Raw genomic sequence first — 19,724 nt, forward strand, 5'->3', positions numbered from 1 at the left:
GGGACCACTTCACCGGGTTAAACACCCTGCTCTTTGCGATGAATGAAAGAAGTGGGATCTTTTACGTGCATGAGTTGTTACTCTCTCATACACAGGACCTCCGTTTTATGTCCTATCCGAGGGACAGAGAGTTTTGCCTCTTGCTTCCGTAGGTGGTTCCAAATTACGCAGAATCGGTCACTGATTAGGAAACTGTTACATCAGAAGGGTTATCATACATCATTCCTTCTGTACTCTGATATGTTTCAGATGGAATGGACATATTATACCACACTGATATGTTTCTTTGAATAATACAGATGTACAGCTCTTTTGAGGTCCATTTTCCAACACATGTGAGAGATGTCTAGTGATTAAACATATAAAATCATAAAAAAGAAAAACACTGTCCAACAAGGGCAACTGAGTTGGCGATATATGCAAATGGTCAATATCTTGTGATAACTGCCATGTGCAAATAAACGACAAAATGTCACAAAAACTTTCAAAATGCACAGCAACAATACAAGATAGAAATTGACAACACTGTTATCATCATTTACTCTGATGAGCATGCATAGCAGCAAAACAAATACTGCAAAGGATGCAATTTTAAAACAAAGCTTTGGTTGAACTGCCAATCAAATCACAAATACAACCAAGATGGCATCACTGTGCACACACACACACATGTATGTAACAAATAATGCAACACATATTACTCGGGAGAGGTGAAGCTACTAGAAAACAGTGTGAACTGGGTGTCATTTCCATTTAAATATCAGAATATTTGAAACCAGTGTTTGCACAGGAAGGTAATCATACCATCCTTTAGAAAAATCTAGTAAAATATTCAGAGAAGTTGCTCTTGAATTGCACAATTATTATTAAGACTGTCTGTGTGTACTATTAAAATATTCAGAGAAGTTGCTCTTGAATTGCAAAATCATAATTAAGACTGTCTGTGTGTACGTAAAATATGAAAATATCTCAGTGAATATATCACATTTAATTTCCATTTTCAAAGATAAACCAAACAGATGTGTGTACCATATCCAAAAATTGATATGAATGAGTAAATACAGGTTAGTAGGAGAATTTTTCCTTCTCTTAGAAGCAAGTCTCTTAAAGGAAAATATTGTGTTAAAAAAACAAACAAACATTAATGTCTCTGATTCAAAGAAAAGTTCTCCATGCCAAAATCTCTGACTTGGCCATATACTTGCAATGACGCAAAGATGTACCCATAAAAACCTGGAAGTTTCAGTGAAATAGGTCATTACTCCACTTTTCAACAGTGCATGGCTTCCTACAAGACAACAAACTGGGACACAGTAAGGGGGGGGGGGGGGCAGGGGAAGGGGTCACAAGGCCACAAGGTCACATCCACAGTTGGCATTCACCTTTGACAGGTCTCTCCTTGCCATCCACTAGAGAGATAGAAAGAGAAAGAGTGAGGAGGAACAAATTGGTTTGAGAATGATGCATTACCATGGCAACAACACCATTGCGGTCATCCCATGCCACACGCCCACTAGTTATCACCAAGAGGCCCCTCAGAGCATCGTGATAACACACACACACTCCCCAACCTGCCAATGTACATTGCAGGAAAGAACGAGTGCGAGTAGACAAGATGATGGACTGGTACTTTAGAAATAAATTTTGAAATTTGAAGATATTTTTTTTCTTTTTTTTTCCACATTAAAGGAGAGCAAAATGAAGGGAACATGAGTGAAAACACATGATTAACAAAAGTACTGACAGATCTGTGTATCTACTCTTAATTTTCCATCTTAGAGGTACGAGATATCAAGATAGGGAGCAGGGATCTTTTTAATCACATATATCTCCAGCAAAGCATTTGAACCCCGTGAGCTATCAGTGATGAGAAATTAAACACTCAATTGCTTCTCAACCCATTTGTTTGATCTGATTTGATTTGATCCGATAGACTAATTCATGACAGGGGTAGAAATCAAGTCAAATAATCATTGAAATTCTCGCTAAATTTTCTACCAATGACTGTGATGTCATGATGATGTCAGCAGTCAACTTGTTTTCAGTGACAGAAGAGAAAAAACAGGCTATACTGTATACATCCTTCATTAAAAGTTTTACGCATGCCACATTCTCAGAGTTCACTACCATGCGTAGTTGTTCATCCATTACAGTGGTACAGACAGCTGAGTGTGTTGATTGTACATACATGTACAGCGTATATCCAGCCTACATGATGCAACCCTCTTTATACTTCAGGGGCAGATCCAGGAATTCCGTAAAGGGGAGGCGTCTTTACAAAATGAAAAGGGAGCGCACCCCCCCCCCATTTTTTTTCTTTTTATTTCTTCTGTTTTAACAAAAAAATAAAGAGGGGGCGCGTGCCCGGTGCGTCCCCCTCTGGATCTGCCACTGTACTTTACCAGTGAAAGCATATATGACTGCTTTTTGTCAAAGGAATTTGGAGCATAATATTAGTTGAAGAGAACCAGTTAGTGGTAAATTTGAATTTATATTTTTTTTCTCCTACAAGATGAGCATTTTGAAAGCAATTGAATTGGAGGAGGGGGAAAGACTAGCATCGAGTGAAATGCTGTCTGATTAACATCTACGACAACTATTTGGCATTGTGCGACCAGTATTTACACACAAAGGAAGATTCATGAACAAGATAGAATCATTGAGGGTGTTACAGAATTGAATTGATTTTATGGTTTAAATATTCACAGACATAATTTTGTTACTTTAATCTTTTCTTGATCTCACAGCCATCTTTACCTTCTATCTTGGTGTTGGCGGACACTCGTTCATAATTGACGAGGGCGGCGGCTTCGAGGCAGTTCTTGATGGTGGCACGCACTTCCTCCTGCGGTACGGGTGTCACGATGTCCTTCATTAGCACCTGCGAGAAAAGCGCATAACGTCACAGCATCACTTACAAAATTCAAATCCCAATCGCAAACCTACTGCATTCCCGAAACGCACTGTGTGTGATGATTGCATAATTGATTTTGCTGTCTCCAAATGGTCATCTAGGCGCTGGGAGAGATGTCCAGCACTCAAGCTTTTCCAAATTTCCTGTTATTCATAGGATTGGTTCATGTTTAATAAAATCGCAGGGGAATGGACTTGTAAGTCATGGGTCTCTTGGGTATTGTGTAACAGTTGAAGAAAGAACAAAAAACTGTGGTTGGGAACTCAATCTTACTTTTGAGCTGCTTGAGGTTACAAAATAACCAAAGTATACAAGGTGGTGTACATGCATGCTACTGTTACTCATGTCATAAGATTTCTCAACTTCTCCAGCAATTTCATGCTAGCCTGTCTAGAAAAGCATGATACTCAAAAAGTAACAAAGTAGGTAATGAAAGAAAATGGAAAATGTCAAGGGGGGTTGATTCACCCCCCCCCCCCCCCATCATTTTAGGGTTAATGATGATTGCTGTTAAAACTTACTCTTTCAAGAAGTGAAAGTGTTGCCTTTAGTGCCCCTTCAGGACGACCAAAGGGGAAGCAGTACCTGTGGATTGAAAGGGAAAACAAGTTAAGTTAACCCGTTGAAGAAGTGTCCCAAGAATACTCGGGCAGGTGTCTATGGGAAATGCGTGATACAGCAAAATCAGTCCCTCCTCACCAGCTTAATAGTATTATCATGTGCCTAATGTGGCAACTGGAACTCCAGAGACACATTTGCTCGTAGATTCCACAAACCCTAATGATGGGGTATCCACTACCAGAACAGTAATAGAAATTCCAGAGGGTACACCTATACAGAGTCTGCACTAATACCTGCCAGAATAAAAGAAACAGCTTTCTCCTTCAGGCTCCAGTATGATGGAATATCGTGAAGCAGCGAGTTTCTGGTTTTCCTGCTGCACTGACAGTTTCACCCACATACACCTCAATCAAGTGATATGTGACAACTTAGTGATAAATTCTAATTGTCACTGACTTGTCTGTAAAGTCCAACTGTCTACAAAGACCACTATGTCTGGATTGGAGTGGTCACTGTATACAGGTTTGACTGAACCAGTTTGCTGTTTTACCTGAACTCTGTGATTTGGTGCTCCAGCAGGATCCTGAGTCGCTCTTTGATCTCTTCAAACTTGTCCCTCTCTTCGATGGTCACCGTTCCTATTCCATCCGGCCTGGAGGTAGAAACAAAATCATCGGAGGACTGGAAATATTGATCTTCCATATTAAAAAACAGAGAAATAATAGTTCAAATGCCTGTGCACTCATTAGTGCTGTTACTTGGCAAGGACTTGGAAATCAGAAAGAAAGTAACACCAGTGCCTACATGCAAAAATACTAATGAGCAGAGTACAATGCATATTTCAAACAGAAAAATTCGAAACACAAGTTATGCATTGTTCGAATACTCATGTGTAAAGTGGGAATGCAGTACTTGCAAGGTAGTTCTAAAATCAAGAGAATGAAGAAAGAAGGTCTAATAGTTCATTTTAAAGAAAAAAAGAAAGAAAATGAAGTCTCTTTATTTCATTTAACAGTTAGTTCCATGTACATCCTAACCTTATGTAAGCCTTCAACTAAAAAAAAAATGTTGGAAGAACTGTGGCAGAGAGTGGAAACATCTCAAAGAGAACGTTCCTCCTTGTATTTTTTTTCCCGCTCTATTTTACAGTCTGTTTACAGGGTGGGGAAACTTTCAAAATGCTTCTAGTCACTCCTCACCTGTTGCCATGCACATGCGATGCGCAAAAGGCAAAGCTGTAGTGGATGAGAGTTGGGTCGATCTTGGTGTTCTTCTCAGCCCGGTCCAGCAGGTTGTTCAGGTAGCATAGGTGTCTGTGGCAACCCCTGACGCCGTACCTGGCACAATACTCATCCAGCACGAAGATCTGGCCGGGACTAAACCAGCCCTGAAGAGGAAGGAATGACAGACCCAGGTCATGAGTCAATATGATTATGACCAGACTTACAGAATAGGTATGAGTTTTATATCTCTTTACATGCTAAAACAGAATAAAAGCAACAGCACCATTATGGGTTTAATGCTTATGGCAAGAACAGCATAGAATAAATTGTGTTGAAATCATAACTTAACAGTCAAAACATGGCTCCCTAATAGATCATGGATGAACTGAACATAAACAAACATGATTTGGGGCAAATTCTCAATCTGTCACTATTTTTTTAAGCTGGCAAAGGAAGCAAACTGCTACCAGGTCGGTTGTATGTTCATAGGCTGTTCTGACTGTGATGACAAATTGTGTGAAATGTTGAGTTTAAAAAAAAGGAATATTAGTGCAACATTCTCAAATATCAGTCACACATTTTTTTTCTTTCTGAAGGCTCCTGGAAATTACCTTACTATCATATGTTCACAAAGAATAGAATAATGGATATAAGTGAAGTGCATACTTTTACTGATAACTGTAGTACATGTTTGAAAGGTTCTGAGACACAAAATGAAGAAGTTCATCTGGTTAAAGTAAAAAAAAAAAGAAGAAACACACAAAAGAAAGCCTGAGATCTAGCAAGGAAGAGAAATGAACAGTGGATGAAATTAGACTCACAAGACAGGAGTAAGAATCGTTGAGCCTGTGGTCAAGAGTGAGCTCCTGGAGAGTCTCAAAGAGAGAGGCATGCTCAAACTTGCACGGGTCGCTGTGTATGAACTCATCCATCCCGTGCTTTCTGGCTCGGTCAGCATCTGTGTGTATGAATGAATGAATGAATGAATGACTGACTGAATGAATGAATGAATCAAATACATCACACAACTTGACATGAACCACAAAGATCTCTGCTAGGGGAAAAATGTGTGTAACACTACGGAAGTCTGATTCTGTATACTTGAGAGAGTTACAAAGAAAGAAAACATGTGTATCTTCATATTAATTTGTTGTTTTTTGTTCAAAGAAAACACAAATTCTGACATTGGGTAATTACTGATTATAAGGCATAAATAGGATGAAATCTCAAAGCAGTGACTCAGTAAGTGGGACAGAAAAAATAAATCCACTGATTAAAAAAAAACCCCTGAACTTCATAAAGGAGTGTTATAATAGTAACAGTGTGGGTTAGTACAATGGCATCTAAGGATGCCAACTAGGAAAGTATAATTGACAGAAGAATAGACAAAAAAACATTGAAAAAAGAGGAGAAATAGAAGAATAGAGGGGAAAGCAGTAGAAAGAGGAAAGGGAGGAGAAAGAAATAGATGAAGAAGAGAAAAATTATACAGATGGAGGTGTATGAGAGGTAAAGGGGAGGAAAAATAGAAAACAACAACAACACAAAAAAAACCCACAAAGACAAGCAGAGGAGAACATCCAAAAGAAAAAGGCATGCAGGAGGAACAAGAAGGAAATAAAGAGAAGAAAACAGGAACAACATGGAAGGAGGAAGAGAAAGAAAAGCTTACCGCCTTGCTGCCTGGAGATGATGGCATTTGAACCCTTGCCTCCCGCCAGCTGGGTAGGAGGGACGGGCTTGTGCGACTGCCCCGTCGCTCGGTAGATGGCTTGCACCCAGAACTGGCGGTCCACCTCCTCGTCGCACGCAAACACGATGCTGTCGCCCTCTTTTACTGCACTGAAGAAGAACCGGCCTCCCTGGCATTCTAATTCTTGAAAAGAGACAGAGGCCACATTGAAGAGACAAGAGAAGAAAAGAAAGAAAAGGGGGGGGGGGAAGAGACAGACCATGCATGACCCATTGGGTAATCCTCCACTGTGGTGCTTTGTTGCTATGGTAACTCCTCTTTGGAAGGCTGGGTGGGGCAGTGTGAGCATGTAAGCATACATTTGATATGCTGAGCATGCATTTTTTAGAAGGTGTCATAATCAAAATCACATCAATACCAAAGCATTAATGGAAGCTTGGCACTGGGCCTAGCCAAGACAAAGTATGGCAAACACTGAGATTTTATTTCAATCTGTTTTTCAGATGTTCATTATGATCCTAGACAGCTTCAGAATGCTTAGAATTAGTATCCACCATTTTATCTTATCTTTCTTTCTTTCTTTTTCTTTTTTTTTTGGCTGTAAAGAGACTTCACAAAAAAAAAAAAAATGTAAATTATGTTGCAATTGTGAAGTACAGTATTTTCATGAAGGGGCAACCTAATACAAGCACAGGATTCTTTCAAGGCTGCCTGGCTGTTATTGTAAACGCCAATATACTTTTGTGTTTTATTTAGCAGAACAAATGTCCTCATCTGGCCTCAAACAATCAAAGTTTGCATGTCATCTACAGAAGATATGAATATAGTAAATTATGCTCAATGATGACAAATATTCTTGCAGAAAGACTCAAGGGAATCGGCTTTGATCAACAAATGTATATTGGATGTAGAATCAACTCACAAACTGGATATATGACAACTGAAATCTGAATTTTGAATGACAGTGAAGGGAACAGGAATGGGTTCAATATTTACAGAATACAAGTATGTTGCAATATGAAATCCATGAAACCCTATATATGTATGTGTGTCCTATGTATGTACCATGATATGCTTGTGCATGGGGTTGTATGGACTTTATCAAACATGCCCTTTCACCCATTGAAGACTAGTGCTTAGTATTTTCTGGCTGGGGTGAATTGGAAATGCATGCTATAGGAAAATCAGTCCGTCTTCAACGGGTCAAGGGTATCATTGTGAAGCAAACCGGATAAGTGTGCACAGAGTATTCAATAGCGATTTTATGTGGTGACTGCACTCATCCTTTTTCGTGCACCTCACTGCAAGGGACGGAACGTACCGGGTAGCGCGTCCGTGTAGTCCACCGTGTAGCCGTCCAGCTGCATCATTTCATGGGGATCTGCTTTCTTCTCCCTGTAGCTGCACATGGCAAATGTGTACTGGCTGACCTGTGTGGGTGTGTGTGGGTGGGTTTAAAGGTGAAAGGTCAGGGTTACTTCGTAGTGGGCCAGGGGCGGGGGAAGGTATCCTGCAGTGTGCCTTAAATCCTGCCAAGGTTTTTTTTTTTTTTTTTTTTTTTTTTTTTTTTTTTTTTGAGCACACTGAATTGAATTGAATTGTCCACTAACTTTCTGAATATCTTGGCTTTAAACACCTATTCTCACGGACCTAAGATCTAATGATAGGAATAAACAATTGGTTTGCTTGTTAGTAGGCTGTTTTTGTTTTGTTTTGTTTTTTGTTGTTGTTGTTGTGTAGGCTCCATCCATCAATGTACATTTGTAACAAGAATCACAGCCAAATATATTACCAATATTGCTTTATGGGGCACTGTCTCACACTCAACCTACAGAAAGTTATCATGATTATCTGGTACCATCAGTCGCACCTTGCCTACATAATATCATGCAATGACTCTCATTCAATGCGAGCTCACACAGGAAAATTTATAATTTCTTGGGATTGTTTATATCCATACATGTGTATAGATATACATGTTTTCCCATAAACTGTCTCAACAGTACACTTACTCTTCAAGAGCTCACAATGTAATGTGCTCATCTTTTCTTTCTTTTATCATCACTTTAATACTATACTAGAAAATAGCTTATACTGACATGACCCCCATATCTTCATTTCTGTCTTTCATTCAGTGCAGTTTGTTCAAATACTGTGATTAGTACCAAATATACGACTTACTTGCACAAGTACAAAGAACCTCTTCTTCCATTTTTTCCACACTGTTTTCCCGAGACAATACATCCATCTGCAAAAGGTGTAGAGATGTAAACACAGCTGTGTATGTCAAAGTTGGAGTTAAAGTAAACCCTTCAGCATAACCTGATCTGCATTTGAACTAACACTTCAAGCACAGAAATTTTGATTCTCTATCACTCTCTGCAACCTTTTCCTGAAATGACAAATCTTTATGGCATATTGAATTTAAAGCACTCTGAAGAGAACAGTGCTTTTTATGCATTACAAAATATTATCAGTAAGCAAATTAATTATGATAAAAGATGATTGGAAATCACTGCAAAATGCCATGGCTGGTTTGCTACCCTATACAACTTCAGGTCCATGACTCATACAAATATAACAGTTGTTACATCTTAATTCAAATCAGCAATTCACTTATAGATCATATAGCTATATGGTACATATTCTCATAGTTTTTAGACACTGCTGCCTGCATCAGTAGCAATAAACAGTAGTCGACCACAAAGTAATATGATACAGAAAGTAGGCCAAGATAAAATTACTTCCAATATAAAACGAGAGGCAGTCTTACCCACAATGCTTCATGTTTTGCGGTTTGTCCATCCGAATGGCAAGTCTGATTTTGATGGGGTTAGGCACTTGTTTCGCTGGCGACATGGTATGCCATTCTGGTGTCTTTGGGCTGTTTGGCGTCGGTTTGATAATTACCTTTGATGAAAAGATGAGGAAGGGAGAAAGTGACAACAACAGTTTGAATACTGTGAGTATTAACCAATTTTTTTTTTTTTTTTTACAAACACGAGGATGCATCAAAATACATCTAAGTTCGCTTGACAGTGTAATTAGCTTGCATGCACTGAATTAACCCTGTTTCCTGAGGGTACTGTAAAACATGATATTTTCGCGGCATGAAATTTTCGTGAATTGCCACTGGCATTGAATGCATACAGTGTAAACAAGAACTTTCGCGTGCATTTTAATTTTGCGAATCTTGGTGCTCACAAAATTTGCGAAATTAAAATGTATGCGAACATTCCTCACTTTACAGTAACTCTATACTGTGTTTAGATTTTTACCAATTGGCAATTTTTGGTAGTAATCCTCCGGGGGCTAGATAGAGAGCTTATCAGGTACACGAATGACCACACCTTTTAAAGCTCATACTGAAGAGTGTGCAACTACCATAAAAGTTTGCATTTGATGCTGAATTGCTATTGCTACGAATTGTATACAAATAATTTTTATACAACTGCATCAGATACAACTTATTTGATACACCTTCAGGGAACAATTATACTGGCAGACTGTAAATGTGGAAATTGTAAATATGCAAGTATCCAAACAGTAGGGGATTTCATGAACATCACATATCAGCATGATTGGCAGGGTGTATTTCCCATTTTGTGACACTGTTTTCTGATGATGTTATAAGATAGTACCACCACTCTGCCTATAAGCTATTAGAATGTTTTATTGACAGACCAGTTTGACTCAATATTGTATGGAGACGCCCAGCCAACTTCCACTTCAGGTCAATGCCCTATAGCACATGTGAAAGATGGGGATGTCTATCCCCCCCCCCCCCCTCACCTACATCAGGCATGAGTGATAATCAGAGAATGCATTCATAATGAAGTGATTGACATTTTGACGGCATTTGCCTCACAACGAATGCCCTCCCCTGCCTGGGTGGAGTTGTTTACATGTTGAGCAGAGGTTATGTCATACACCCTAATAGCTCTTGGCAATTAGCTTGCTCCTGCTGCACTATTCAAGACCCATATTATGGTCTGGTCATTAATTTCCTATCACATTTTGTGTAGACGTAATGCATGCTGTAATTGGTATACTCAACTGCAGTCACCCCCCCCCCCCCCCCCCCCCCCGCCCAAACAAACATTCATCCGCAGGGCATTAACAAACATGCACATTTTCACGTTTCCGTATTACATGTAGAGCACATCTGTTATTCAATGACTGATGAAATTAATGGACAAGACACTCTTGAGGTCTAGCCTCCTCCTCAGTACCATACATGGATCCTAATTAACACTAAGCACACTTTATGGCATAATCACCGGGGTCTGGAATCAAGACTGTGATAAATTAATTTGTGATATGTTCATCTCTACTCTAACAAAGCTGTAGATTAATGGGTCTTTAAATTTTGGATAGATAATCTGTAGTCTCTGTAAGAGGTATGAATAATGACGCATAACTGTGCTGTACACCAATTGTACATTCACTGTATATGGTGATCAGCACATATTCTATTCAATTACATGAATATTATCATTTTTGTAACAAAACAGGAAATACCACTGTTTGCAGATAGTTAATTGTTGGTCAGGTTCTAAGAATAATGACATGATGTTAGCATGCTCTAACAGTAACACAATGTCATGACAAATATTAGATAGTAGTGGCACATTTATTGTCAACGTATCCTCTTTTTTTTTTTATAGATGATGCAAATAATACTATTTATCTCTTTAATCTTAAAATTCTAAGGTACTCAAGATGACCCTGAAGAAAAAAGGTCAAATACAAATTGCGAAACACTACAACCAAGTCCATCTTTCCACAGAAGGAACATACTGTATACCCCATATTATTTTGCAAATTTCGTGAGTTGGGTCCTCTTCATGAACTTGAAGAAATTGAAGACGAATCCCGTGTATACTCGGGCGAGCGTCTATGGGAAATGCATGTTGTAGCAAAATCAGCCCATCCTCAAATGGTTAACAGCATGAGAAAACACCAATTCTGATCCCGACATGAATGTGACGTGCACACGTACATTTGCCCGTCCATTGCTTTACTTTAAGGTCACAAATTTAACTACTCACAAAATTGTTGCAAAGTCCTCATTCACACACACACACACACACACACACAAATGACGTGCTAAATAAATGGCATATACAGTAATCAAGGCAATCACATTTTGCTCTTGTCTGTTTTCACATAATGTATGAATAGGCCTGCTCTCATATAAAAATATTGTTGTTATAAAGACTCGCAATGTTTGAACTCTCTCTTTGCACTGCAATGAAAAATGTAGTACTTCGGAAAAGTCTGTAGTCTTTGTTACTGGAATGGGCATCTGTATGGCCATTTTGTTTGATTTGACAGTACTGGCATTTTCCATCTTGAATTTGATTGATGCAAATTACAGTGAACTGAAAAGACTCAAGGCAACAGTTATAACTTTCAAGGCAGGATTGAAAAAGCCATTGTAATGATATCATATTTTGGCATGCAACTACCTGTAACTGAATTTGATCTAGAACTGGCTACTTCTATAAAGATCTTTAGATCTATAAAAATATCCCTATTTCACCTTCTCAGTCACGTTGTAGACATTACGTTAATGTGCACACAATGTGTTTGCCAATGGTCCCCAGGGATGTGGAATAATTTATTGAATAAGTCTGCTCACGCACGAAGTCTATCCCCTGAGAATAATCTCTGTATTTAGATCAACATGACACAATTGGTAATGCCACGTAGCAGATAATGGCACCGGAAATTATGCAAATCAAACACCTTTAATAAAGCTGTAATGAATCTATTTTTGTCAACCTTTTAGTCGCAGGATTTCCATTTGTAGCCGGATCTACTTGGTAAATGTAAAGATGTTTCTATATGCGGATGTGATTCCCAGGAAGCCGTGTCTGAACTCAATCAGCATGGTACCATGTTAATACAGTGTAGGGAATTTCATCACCACTTACCGTGCAGATTATATACCCCTCCCTTCCGCATGAAATCTATTTCTGTCGATCCTAGGCCGAATTTCATCAGCACCTGATCTATAAGTGTAAATGTTTCCACATACTGTCTTAAAATCCAAGGAAATACTGTCTTAATTCAATCAGTGCGGTAACACAGTAATACTATGCGGTGGGACCACGACACAATGTTTATTATTCACACTGACCCCCTCCCATCTGCATCAAATCTATTTTCGGCGACCCTCTCCGTGGCATTTCCTCCGTAGCCGAGACTGGTGAGAGATCAATGCGATATATACCACCCGTGTCATCCGGCCTGGTGGCTGCCAGCAAGGAACTGAAATCAATAAAAGTCAATTAACCGTGTGCTCTCTCCCCCATCTCTTCCTTTCTCTCTCTCTCCATCTCCATCCCCAACAGCACGGTATCTCCTCATCGTTGGCGGACTCCGATGCCGTCCTTCTATATCGTGAAATATTCCTGAGCTGAGAAACCACACAAATAGGAGCAAAGTAAAAAAAACAAAAAACAAAACAAAACAAAAACAAGGGGCAAAGGGGGTCTGGACACTGGCTAATTACAAAATGCCAGGTGGGAGAAATATAATATCCAACATTGGATCAATCTATAATTGAACAAGTGCCAAAGAGTGTGCAGTCACCAGTCTGGCTCTTGACATTCAACCTTATGGCTTTGACAGATTTTATCTAGTTTCTCCCTTATTCTCTTTCCCTCAATCTGTCCGTCCCTCCCCCTCCCTCTCTCTATCTATTCATCCATATTCATAGATCTCCATCTATTTCTCTCTCTCTCTCTTGCTCAGCATCATCATTGACGAAAATCTGGAAGTGTATCAAAACTTCATATATTGCATACATTTGGAGGTGATGACTCTTACTCTGCACGTAATTGAACTTTTGCAAGTCGGTAGTTGTCAGCTTTTTTTGTCAACTCCATTGTTTCCGGCAGATGAAGGACAGTACCACTGTATTAAAAAGCTATTGATGGGATCATCACATAGATAAAGGTTTTATGTAAATAAGAGATGACCACTCCTTGCATCATCTGTTCCTCTCCATTGGTTTGTGGCCCTTTAATACTACTGTACGGCAGGAAATTTTTTTGCAGCATGATATTTTCGCAAATTGGTACTGATAGCCTTTCTTTTTTCTGAAATGCCACTGGCATTTGATGCATATAGTGTAGACAAGAACCTTCAGAATTTTTATTTTGCAAATCTTGGCTCTCGCAAAATTTGCAAAATTAAGATATGCACAAAGATTTCTGCTTTAATAGTAGTCTCTCTTGAAGTAACAAAGAAAGTATCTAAGATATTTTAAGCTAGGCTACAAGAAGCAGGAGAAATTTGAGGCATAGTTTTACCATCAGGCATGCATTCTACGGTAATCATACTGTATTTCATATCTTTCATGGAGAGGATATTTAAATCAGTTGGAGGGGGGGGGGATAGAACAATTAAAGAAGTACTAACTGATACTTTATACATCAGCATACAGTTCACCAATAAGTAGCTCTTTTACATGTTATTGACCAACCTTCTGCAGTCTTAGTGACTTTGCTGTTCTGTTCTGGGTCAAGTTGCACAAAAAGATTCAGTCAAATGTAAGACAAATAAAATAAAACAAAATTCCGAGTGGTATCCCCAGACTATGTCACTGAGAATTTTGAGGACATTTATTGGTATTCTTAGATTAAAGGTTTGCCCCTATGCCCCTGTAATCCCTTAAGTATGTTCCCTGACATATGCTGACTTCATGCAAACCATCTGATTTGGAATAAAACTGCCATTTCATAACAGGAAATGTTTTGCCCACACTGTGGAATAATAGTGCATTCATTTAACATAAATATTGATATGAATTGGGTGTAGCTCAGGTGTTATAATGTAATGTATCCCACTTAAGCATGGCAATAAATATTCCCGGAAACCAAGAGTGATCAATTGTTGGTGATTGCTATAACAATCACAATATCCAAACTATCAGGACACACAGCGCTATGTAATTCTCCGTGCATACATATGGGCCCGAATTCACAAAGTTGGTACAATCTTGTCCATGGTTTAAACCATTGACAAAGACCGTAGTTTTTATGGGGCGAAAGTGTCACATGGCCTATTTCGTTATGAAATCAGTCATTCGTCGACGAAATAGGCTATGCGACACTTGGCGCCCCATTTAACACTACGGTCTTTGTCCATGGTTTAAACCAAGGACAAGATTGTACCACCTTCATGAATACAGACCATGTAGTTTCCCTCCTCAGAATGCTAAACAGTCCTGAATCTATATAACAGTGGAATGACTAATATGCAACACTTTGTGTTCACCAATTTTCCCTCAAATGCTGGTCAATTTTGCATGTTACACTGCAGGGATATTTTTTCGCATGCTTTTGGGAGAATCTAGTGGGTGTAATGCCGAGTAAGGTCAATTCCATATTTCAGGTTACGGTCTTAACTATACACTCTTTCAATATTTACACTCGGTAATTAATACATGGGTTGTGTGCAGCCATTTTTGGCAAAACGAGGCTCATAGCACCGCGCTAATTAGCTTGGATGCATCAGCTAACAATTGGCAGCGGTGTTTGATGAGCTCATGCTAAATGCCTCGCTAATTAGGGCACCAATTACTTGAGTGAAATGCCAACACTAAAACCTAAATGGACTCATAAGTGACTCCAATCCAAGACAGGCTTAACAGTCACAGCTTTGCATAAGCATATAAAAGAACATTCATTAACACTAATGCAGGCTACAGCAATTCATCAGCCTGCTTGATACAAAGTTCACATCCCATAGCGAACTAGTTATGCCTTAAGCTGAACTTAACATGGTAATTTGCTCTTTAAAGACACCATAATTTCCAAACTCTTGGAAGCCATTATCACTGCACTCCTGTCATATGTAAAGCTTAAAGGCATACATTGGTAAGTGCTATCGATGGGGGAGAGGAAGTTTGAAAAGCCTTTGAGGAAGCAATAACAGAGTTACTTCCATTAGTAGCTATTGGATTAGTACAAATAGCATTGTAGTACATGCACATCTATAATTACTTCTAATCAATCACTTACATTTACAACTATTTCTTCCTTGTTGAATACCTGGTATCAAACATTACTCTCCACTGAGATCAGAAATGGGAAAAATCACCCAGAATGAATACACGTGGGCGTAATCTCTTGGGTACTGTACATGCCATATATGGCAAGTCTAATTTTTCGCAAACTGGGACTTCCTGAAAATTCTGCAAGTGGTTAAATTCACAATCATGGAGTATAGTAATGAAGGAAGATGCGTTAACATCGCATTCATGCCAAGCTCAGAGTTAATAATTTTTGCATGTTGTTATATTCACAAATGGCACCCAACTAACGAAATTCATGAAATTAGAAATGTCGCAAAATATATGTCGTATACAGTAATAGTCATACAGAAGAAGGGCAGTGAGTTAGCTTAGTCAGTAGCATGTCTGCCTCATGATGCAAAGGACCCCAGTTTGATTCCCGGGTTCCACTGAGCAATGTTGTGTGTAATCATATCGTCCCCTCTATAGAGTAAGAGTCAAAATACTCTGTCCCTCGGATAGGACATAAAATGGAGGTCCCGTTGTGAGAGAGTCACAACTCATGCATGTAAAAGATCCCACTTCATTTCTTCATCGCAAAGAGCAGGGTGAAACCCAGTGAAGTGGTCCCACCTTTAACCAACTGGACCCCATGGAAGACCAGCTATTGCAGCTGGATATGAGCTATCCAGCCATCTTCTCAGATGGAAATGAAACGAACAAAATGTGACAACTGATGGTTTCCAACCACTATTGGTTGGTGGGGAAAAGTATGTGTGTAGTGTATATATGTGTGCATGGGTTGCATTTGTGTGTGTGTGTTGTGTGTGTTGTGTGTGTTGTATATGTAGGTGTGTTGTGTGTGTGTGGGGGGGGGGGGGAAGGGACTGATCCGACACAAAATAGCACACATGGGACTAACCTTGCCAAGCATGGTATCATCAATACTGAGTACTCCGGTGTTCTCCGTGTAAAGCTTGATTTTGACGACAGGTAGTGGATGAATTGTGGTGAAATCCCCCTGGGTGTCCCACCTAGTGAAGGAAACGAACGAAACAAATGAAACACTGGGTAAACAAAAACAAAAGCATAGCGGCAGTTTCAAAATCATGTAGAAAAGATAATTAGTAATAGCTCAGTAAATCAAATATCATCATTATGTACAAACCTATAATCTGTTTGTGGATTGTGTTGTGTGACCTTAAATGCAGAAAGGGATATCAATAGAGCACACAAATCTGTCTTGAAATAATTAAATACTACTCAATTAAACTTGAGGTCTGCATGGCCATAAATATCAACATCTTTTATTCGCCTAGCTAAAAAATGATGATATTGCCACCTACCAATTAGATAACAATTACTCAAGAATCACCCCGAGGGGAAAGTTTTAATAAAAACAGTGTAACTGGGACAATATTCCTTGTCAAATCTTTAAAAAAAAGAAAGATATATGGAACATGATAAAGTTCTAATGACTGTAAATATCAGTAAAGTGATAACTAGGGTGTCCTTTACAGCAAATAATACATCATGGATTATCTTTGGAAAGTGACCACTGCAAATCAAGTACTTGAATAACATATGTCCACTCTTGCACTGAATCCTCATTTGCAAAGATACAAGAAAATAAAACTTTGGATTTCTCATATTGTATTATGAAAGACTAGCATCACTTGACTTCAGGAAAGTTGACAAAATGAAGAATAAAATATATAATATACATTAAACTGCTTCTTTTTACAAGAGATGTGACATGCAGTATATTTACAAAGAAACATGTGAAGAGCTCTACACCACAGGTGCTAGCAGTATATTATCATGGGATTTGTTTGTTGTTGTTGTTGTTGTTGTTTTTTGGTTTTTTTTTTGTTTAGAAAGGAAGCTTTAGACAGGTATCTTACAGAAGTCACTAGTAATGGCCTAGTGATGTTATTATTACTTTCCTAAAACCTGACCCTATATTGCATGTGTTTCCTCTAATCTGTAGCACTGAACATCGACTGGTCATATTCATGGTAGAAATACATCCCTCTGCAGTATTGTACAAATTAATAGTACAGTACCATATCTTCAACATTTGTCTGTGAAGATGAAAGATCTGTGATAGAGGCTTACCACGGTGGACTAAACTTTGACAACGCAATGAAAGTATTCCTACACACTACACAATACCATCTGTCACAAACATGTGTTGTGAAGCAATCAGACAGCATGAATTGCTTCAAGTGTAAAAGAGATATAAATAAATCTGGAACAGCACTCCTGTAAAACCACAAATATTCACAGCATGAAACTTTTGCAAATCTCCACTGGCATTTAAATACATAGTGTAGACAAATAGTTTTGCATGCATTTTACTTTTGCGAATCTTGGCTCCTCGTGCAATTTGTGAAAGTTTTATGCATGCAAAAAATTCTGGTTTTACAGTAATCCAGTGATATGCAGATGCTGGCAGACACAGGCAAACACGCCCACAAAGATGTGAAGATGATGTAATAAAGTATTGTGTGATCTCTCGGAAAGACACAAGAAAGCTATTTTTATGTTTGAAAATAATGTTGTCGTCTTTAATTCTGGCATACTGCTGATGACGTAGATTACATGCCAGAAAAAGAAACCGGAGGAAGACATACATGGATGCATTTGTATGTCATCTACATATGAGATCTTTTCCTTCCTTCTAAGAACAGAATTTCAGTTCTATGCATTTCTACATCACACATGAGCAATCTCATGGCTCAATTTTTGCTCCTTTAATCAAATCATACACCCTCAGCTCCTATACAATCACCTTTCGGGGTGCAGAAACTTGCACGGTTAAGAATTTACAGGGAATGCTGAAGGCTATTTTTGATTGAAGAGAAAAACAGAAATCAATATCAAATTCTGAAATGAAAAGTGCTCACTGCAAAAGATGGATATTAGAAGACATCAGGGTATTCTTAAAGTACAGTATCAACCAATCATGACCATTGATTTCAAACCTTTATGGATGAGCAATATCACTGCATTTAGAAGATGAAGACACTTACAGGCCCATCATGGAAGCTCGAAAACATTATGAAAGGTCTTAGTTGACGAATGTGCATGCACAAATGAGCAGGAGCTACAAACCCGAGCCTGAAGATGGTAATGTTTTGTGCCCTTATTACAAAGTACCTCTTCATTATGAACCTCATTGCATATTCTTCATGAATATTCATAAAGAACAAGCCATTAGCCCACAAACATGTGCACAAAATTATTGGGAGTGTTGTCAGGGTTTTTGTTTGTTTGTTTGTTTGTTTGTTTGTTTGTTTGTTTGTTTGTTTGTTTTTCTTAATCACCAAGACATATTGAAATTAGGAGACAATTATGAAACAAAGCATTATGAACAAATTTAAAGCTAAACATCAATGCTGATGAAAGCTAAAATTAGCTGTCAGCAGCAGCCAATACAAGAAGGTGATATCTAGGGTAGTATGAGGCAACAATTCAGGTTGAAAACAAGAAGGCATTTTTTTTCTTTACCCCAATCATGATTGATAGGTTATGCCTCCAGTAGCAGCACTCTGTACATCTAAGAGTTCATATCATCTGAGCATTTCTGCACCTAAAAATGAGTAATTCTTGTCTGCCTCTACTGTGCTCGCACATTCCCAGCAGGTACTGCCCTGTTGTTAATTGCATGCCGAGACGCTGTCCTCTCAAAGTTTGTAATATTATTGCTCAAGGTGATATGGAAATAAAAAATTTTCTGCAGAACAATTTTTTTTTTTCCAAGATACATGTCGGCATCACATCATCTGTAGGAAAGTGCCAGGCGAAAGCACAGTCAATGGATGGACAGAAGTAATAAGAAAGAGAGAGCGAGAGAGTGCCAGGATGCCTGGTTACCCCACCCTCCTCATGCCTCCCCCTCCCCCCCCCCCCCCCCCCATCACCACCCCCAATCCTCTTCCCTCTGGAATGATGAAACCAATTAGGAAGTTCAGCTGACGGTGATGTATCACCCAGGCTCTGGCCAGAAGTCGTGCAATGTTTGCATTTTCCATCAACCCCCCGCTTGACGCAGGTAAACACTGCCGGGGAAAGTGGGGGGGGGGGGCAAGGGGCGGTCAAGCCGGATCTACACTCCATGGCTGACTTGAGGTTAAAGGTCAAGTCATTCATCAACTAATGTTCATGAGTATTTACATCTCGTCCATCAACTGTTATTTGCTTAGCCATCCACTGGAGTAGTCCAGTAGAATGGAGGTGACAAATCTGAACACTGGATGTTAGAAAATTGCAGCATTGGAAATAGCAAAGTTGCTTTTGGCA

At 39.0% G+C, this 19,724-nt stretch overlaps 1 protein-coding gene across 1 annotated transcript in view; it reads right to left on the reverse strand.

Annotated features, from left to right (window-relative positions):
* The window catches only part of LOC140244375 (calcium-dependent secretion activator 1-like), a 69,997-nt gene that overhangs the window by 34,247 nt on the left and 16,026 nt on the right, over positions 1–19,724 (reverse strand). Inside the window, exons 5-15 of the mRNA XM_072324016.1 lie at positions 16,342–16,453; positions 9,165–9,301; positions 8,573–8,639; positions 7,713–7,821; positions 6,371–6,574; positions 5,520–5,656; positions 4,675–4,862; positions 4,026–4,127; positions 3,436–3,499; positions 2,758–2,881; positions 1,383–1,409 (exon numbers count right to left, since the gene is read on the reverse strand). Coding sequence (XP_072180117.1) covers positions 1,383–1,409; positions 2,758–2,881; positions 3,436–3,499; positions 4,026–4,127; positions 4,675–4,862; positions 5,520–5,656; positions 6,371–6,574; positions 7,713–7,821; positions 8,573–8,639; positions 9,165–9,301; positions 16,342–16,453 — 1,271 coding nt within the window. The remainder of the gene's footprint in view (positions 1–1,382; positions 1,410–2,757; positions 2,882–3,435; positions 3,500–4,025; positions 4,128–4,674; positions 4,863–5,519; positions 5,657–6,370; positions 6,575–7,712; positions 7,822–8,572; positions 8,640–9,164; positions 9,302–16,341; positions 16,454–19,724) is intronic.

The sequence above is a fragment of the Diadema setosum genome, chromosome 2 (genome assembly GCF_964275005.1).
Source record: "Diadema setosum chromosome 2, eeDiaSeto1, whole genome shotgun sequence".
In the NCBI taxonomy this organism is placed as follows: domain Eukaryota; kingdom Metazoa; phylum Echinodermata; class Echinoidea; order Diadematoida; family Diadematidae; genus Diadema; species Diadema setosum.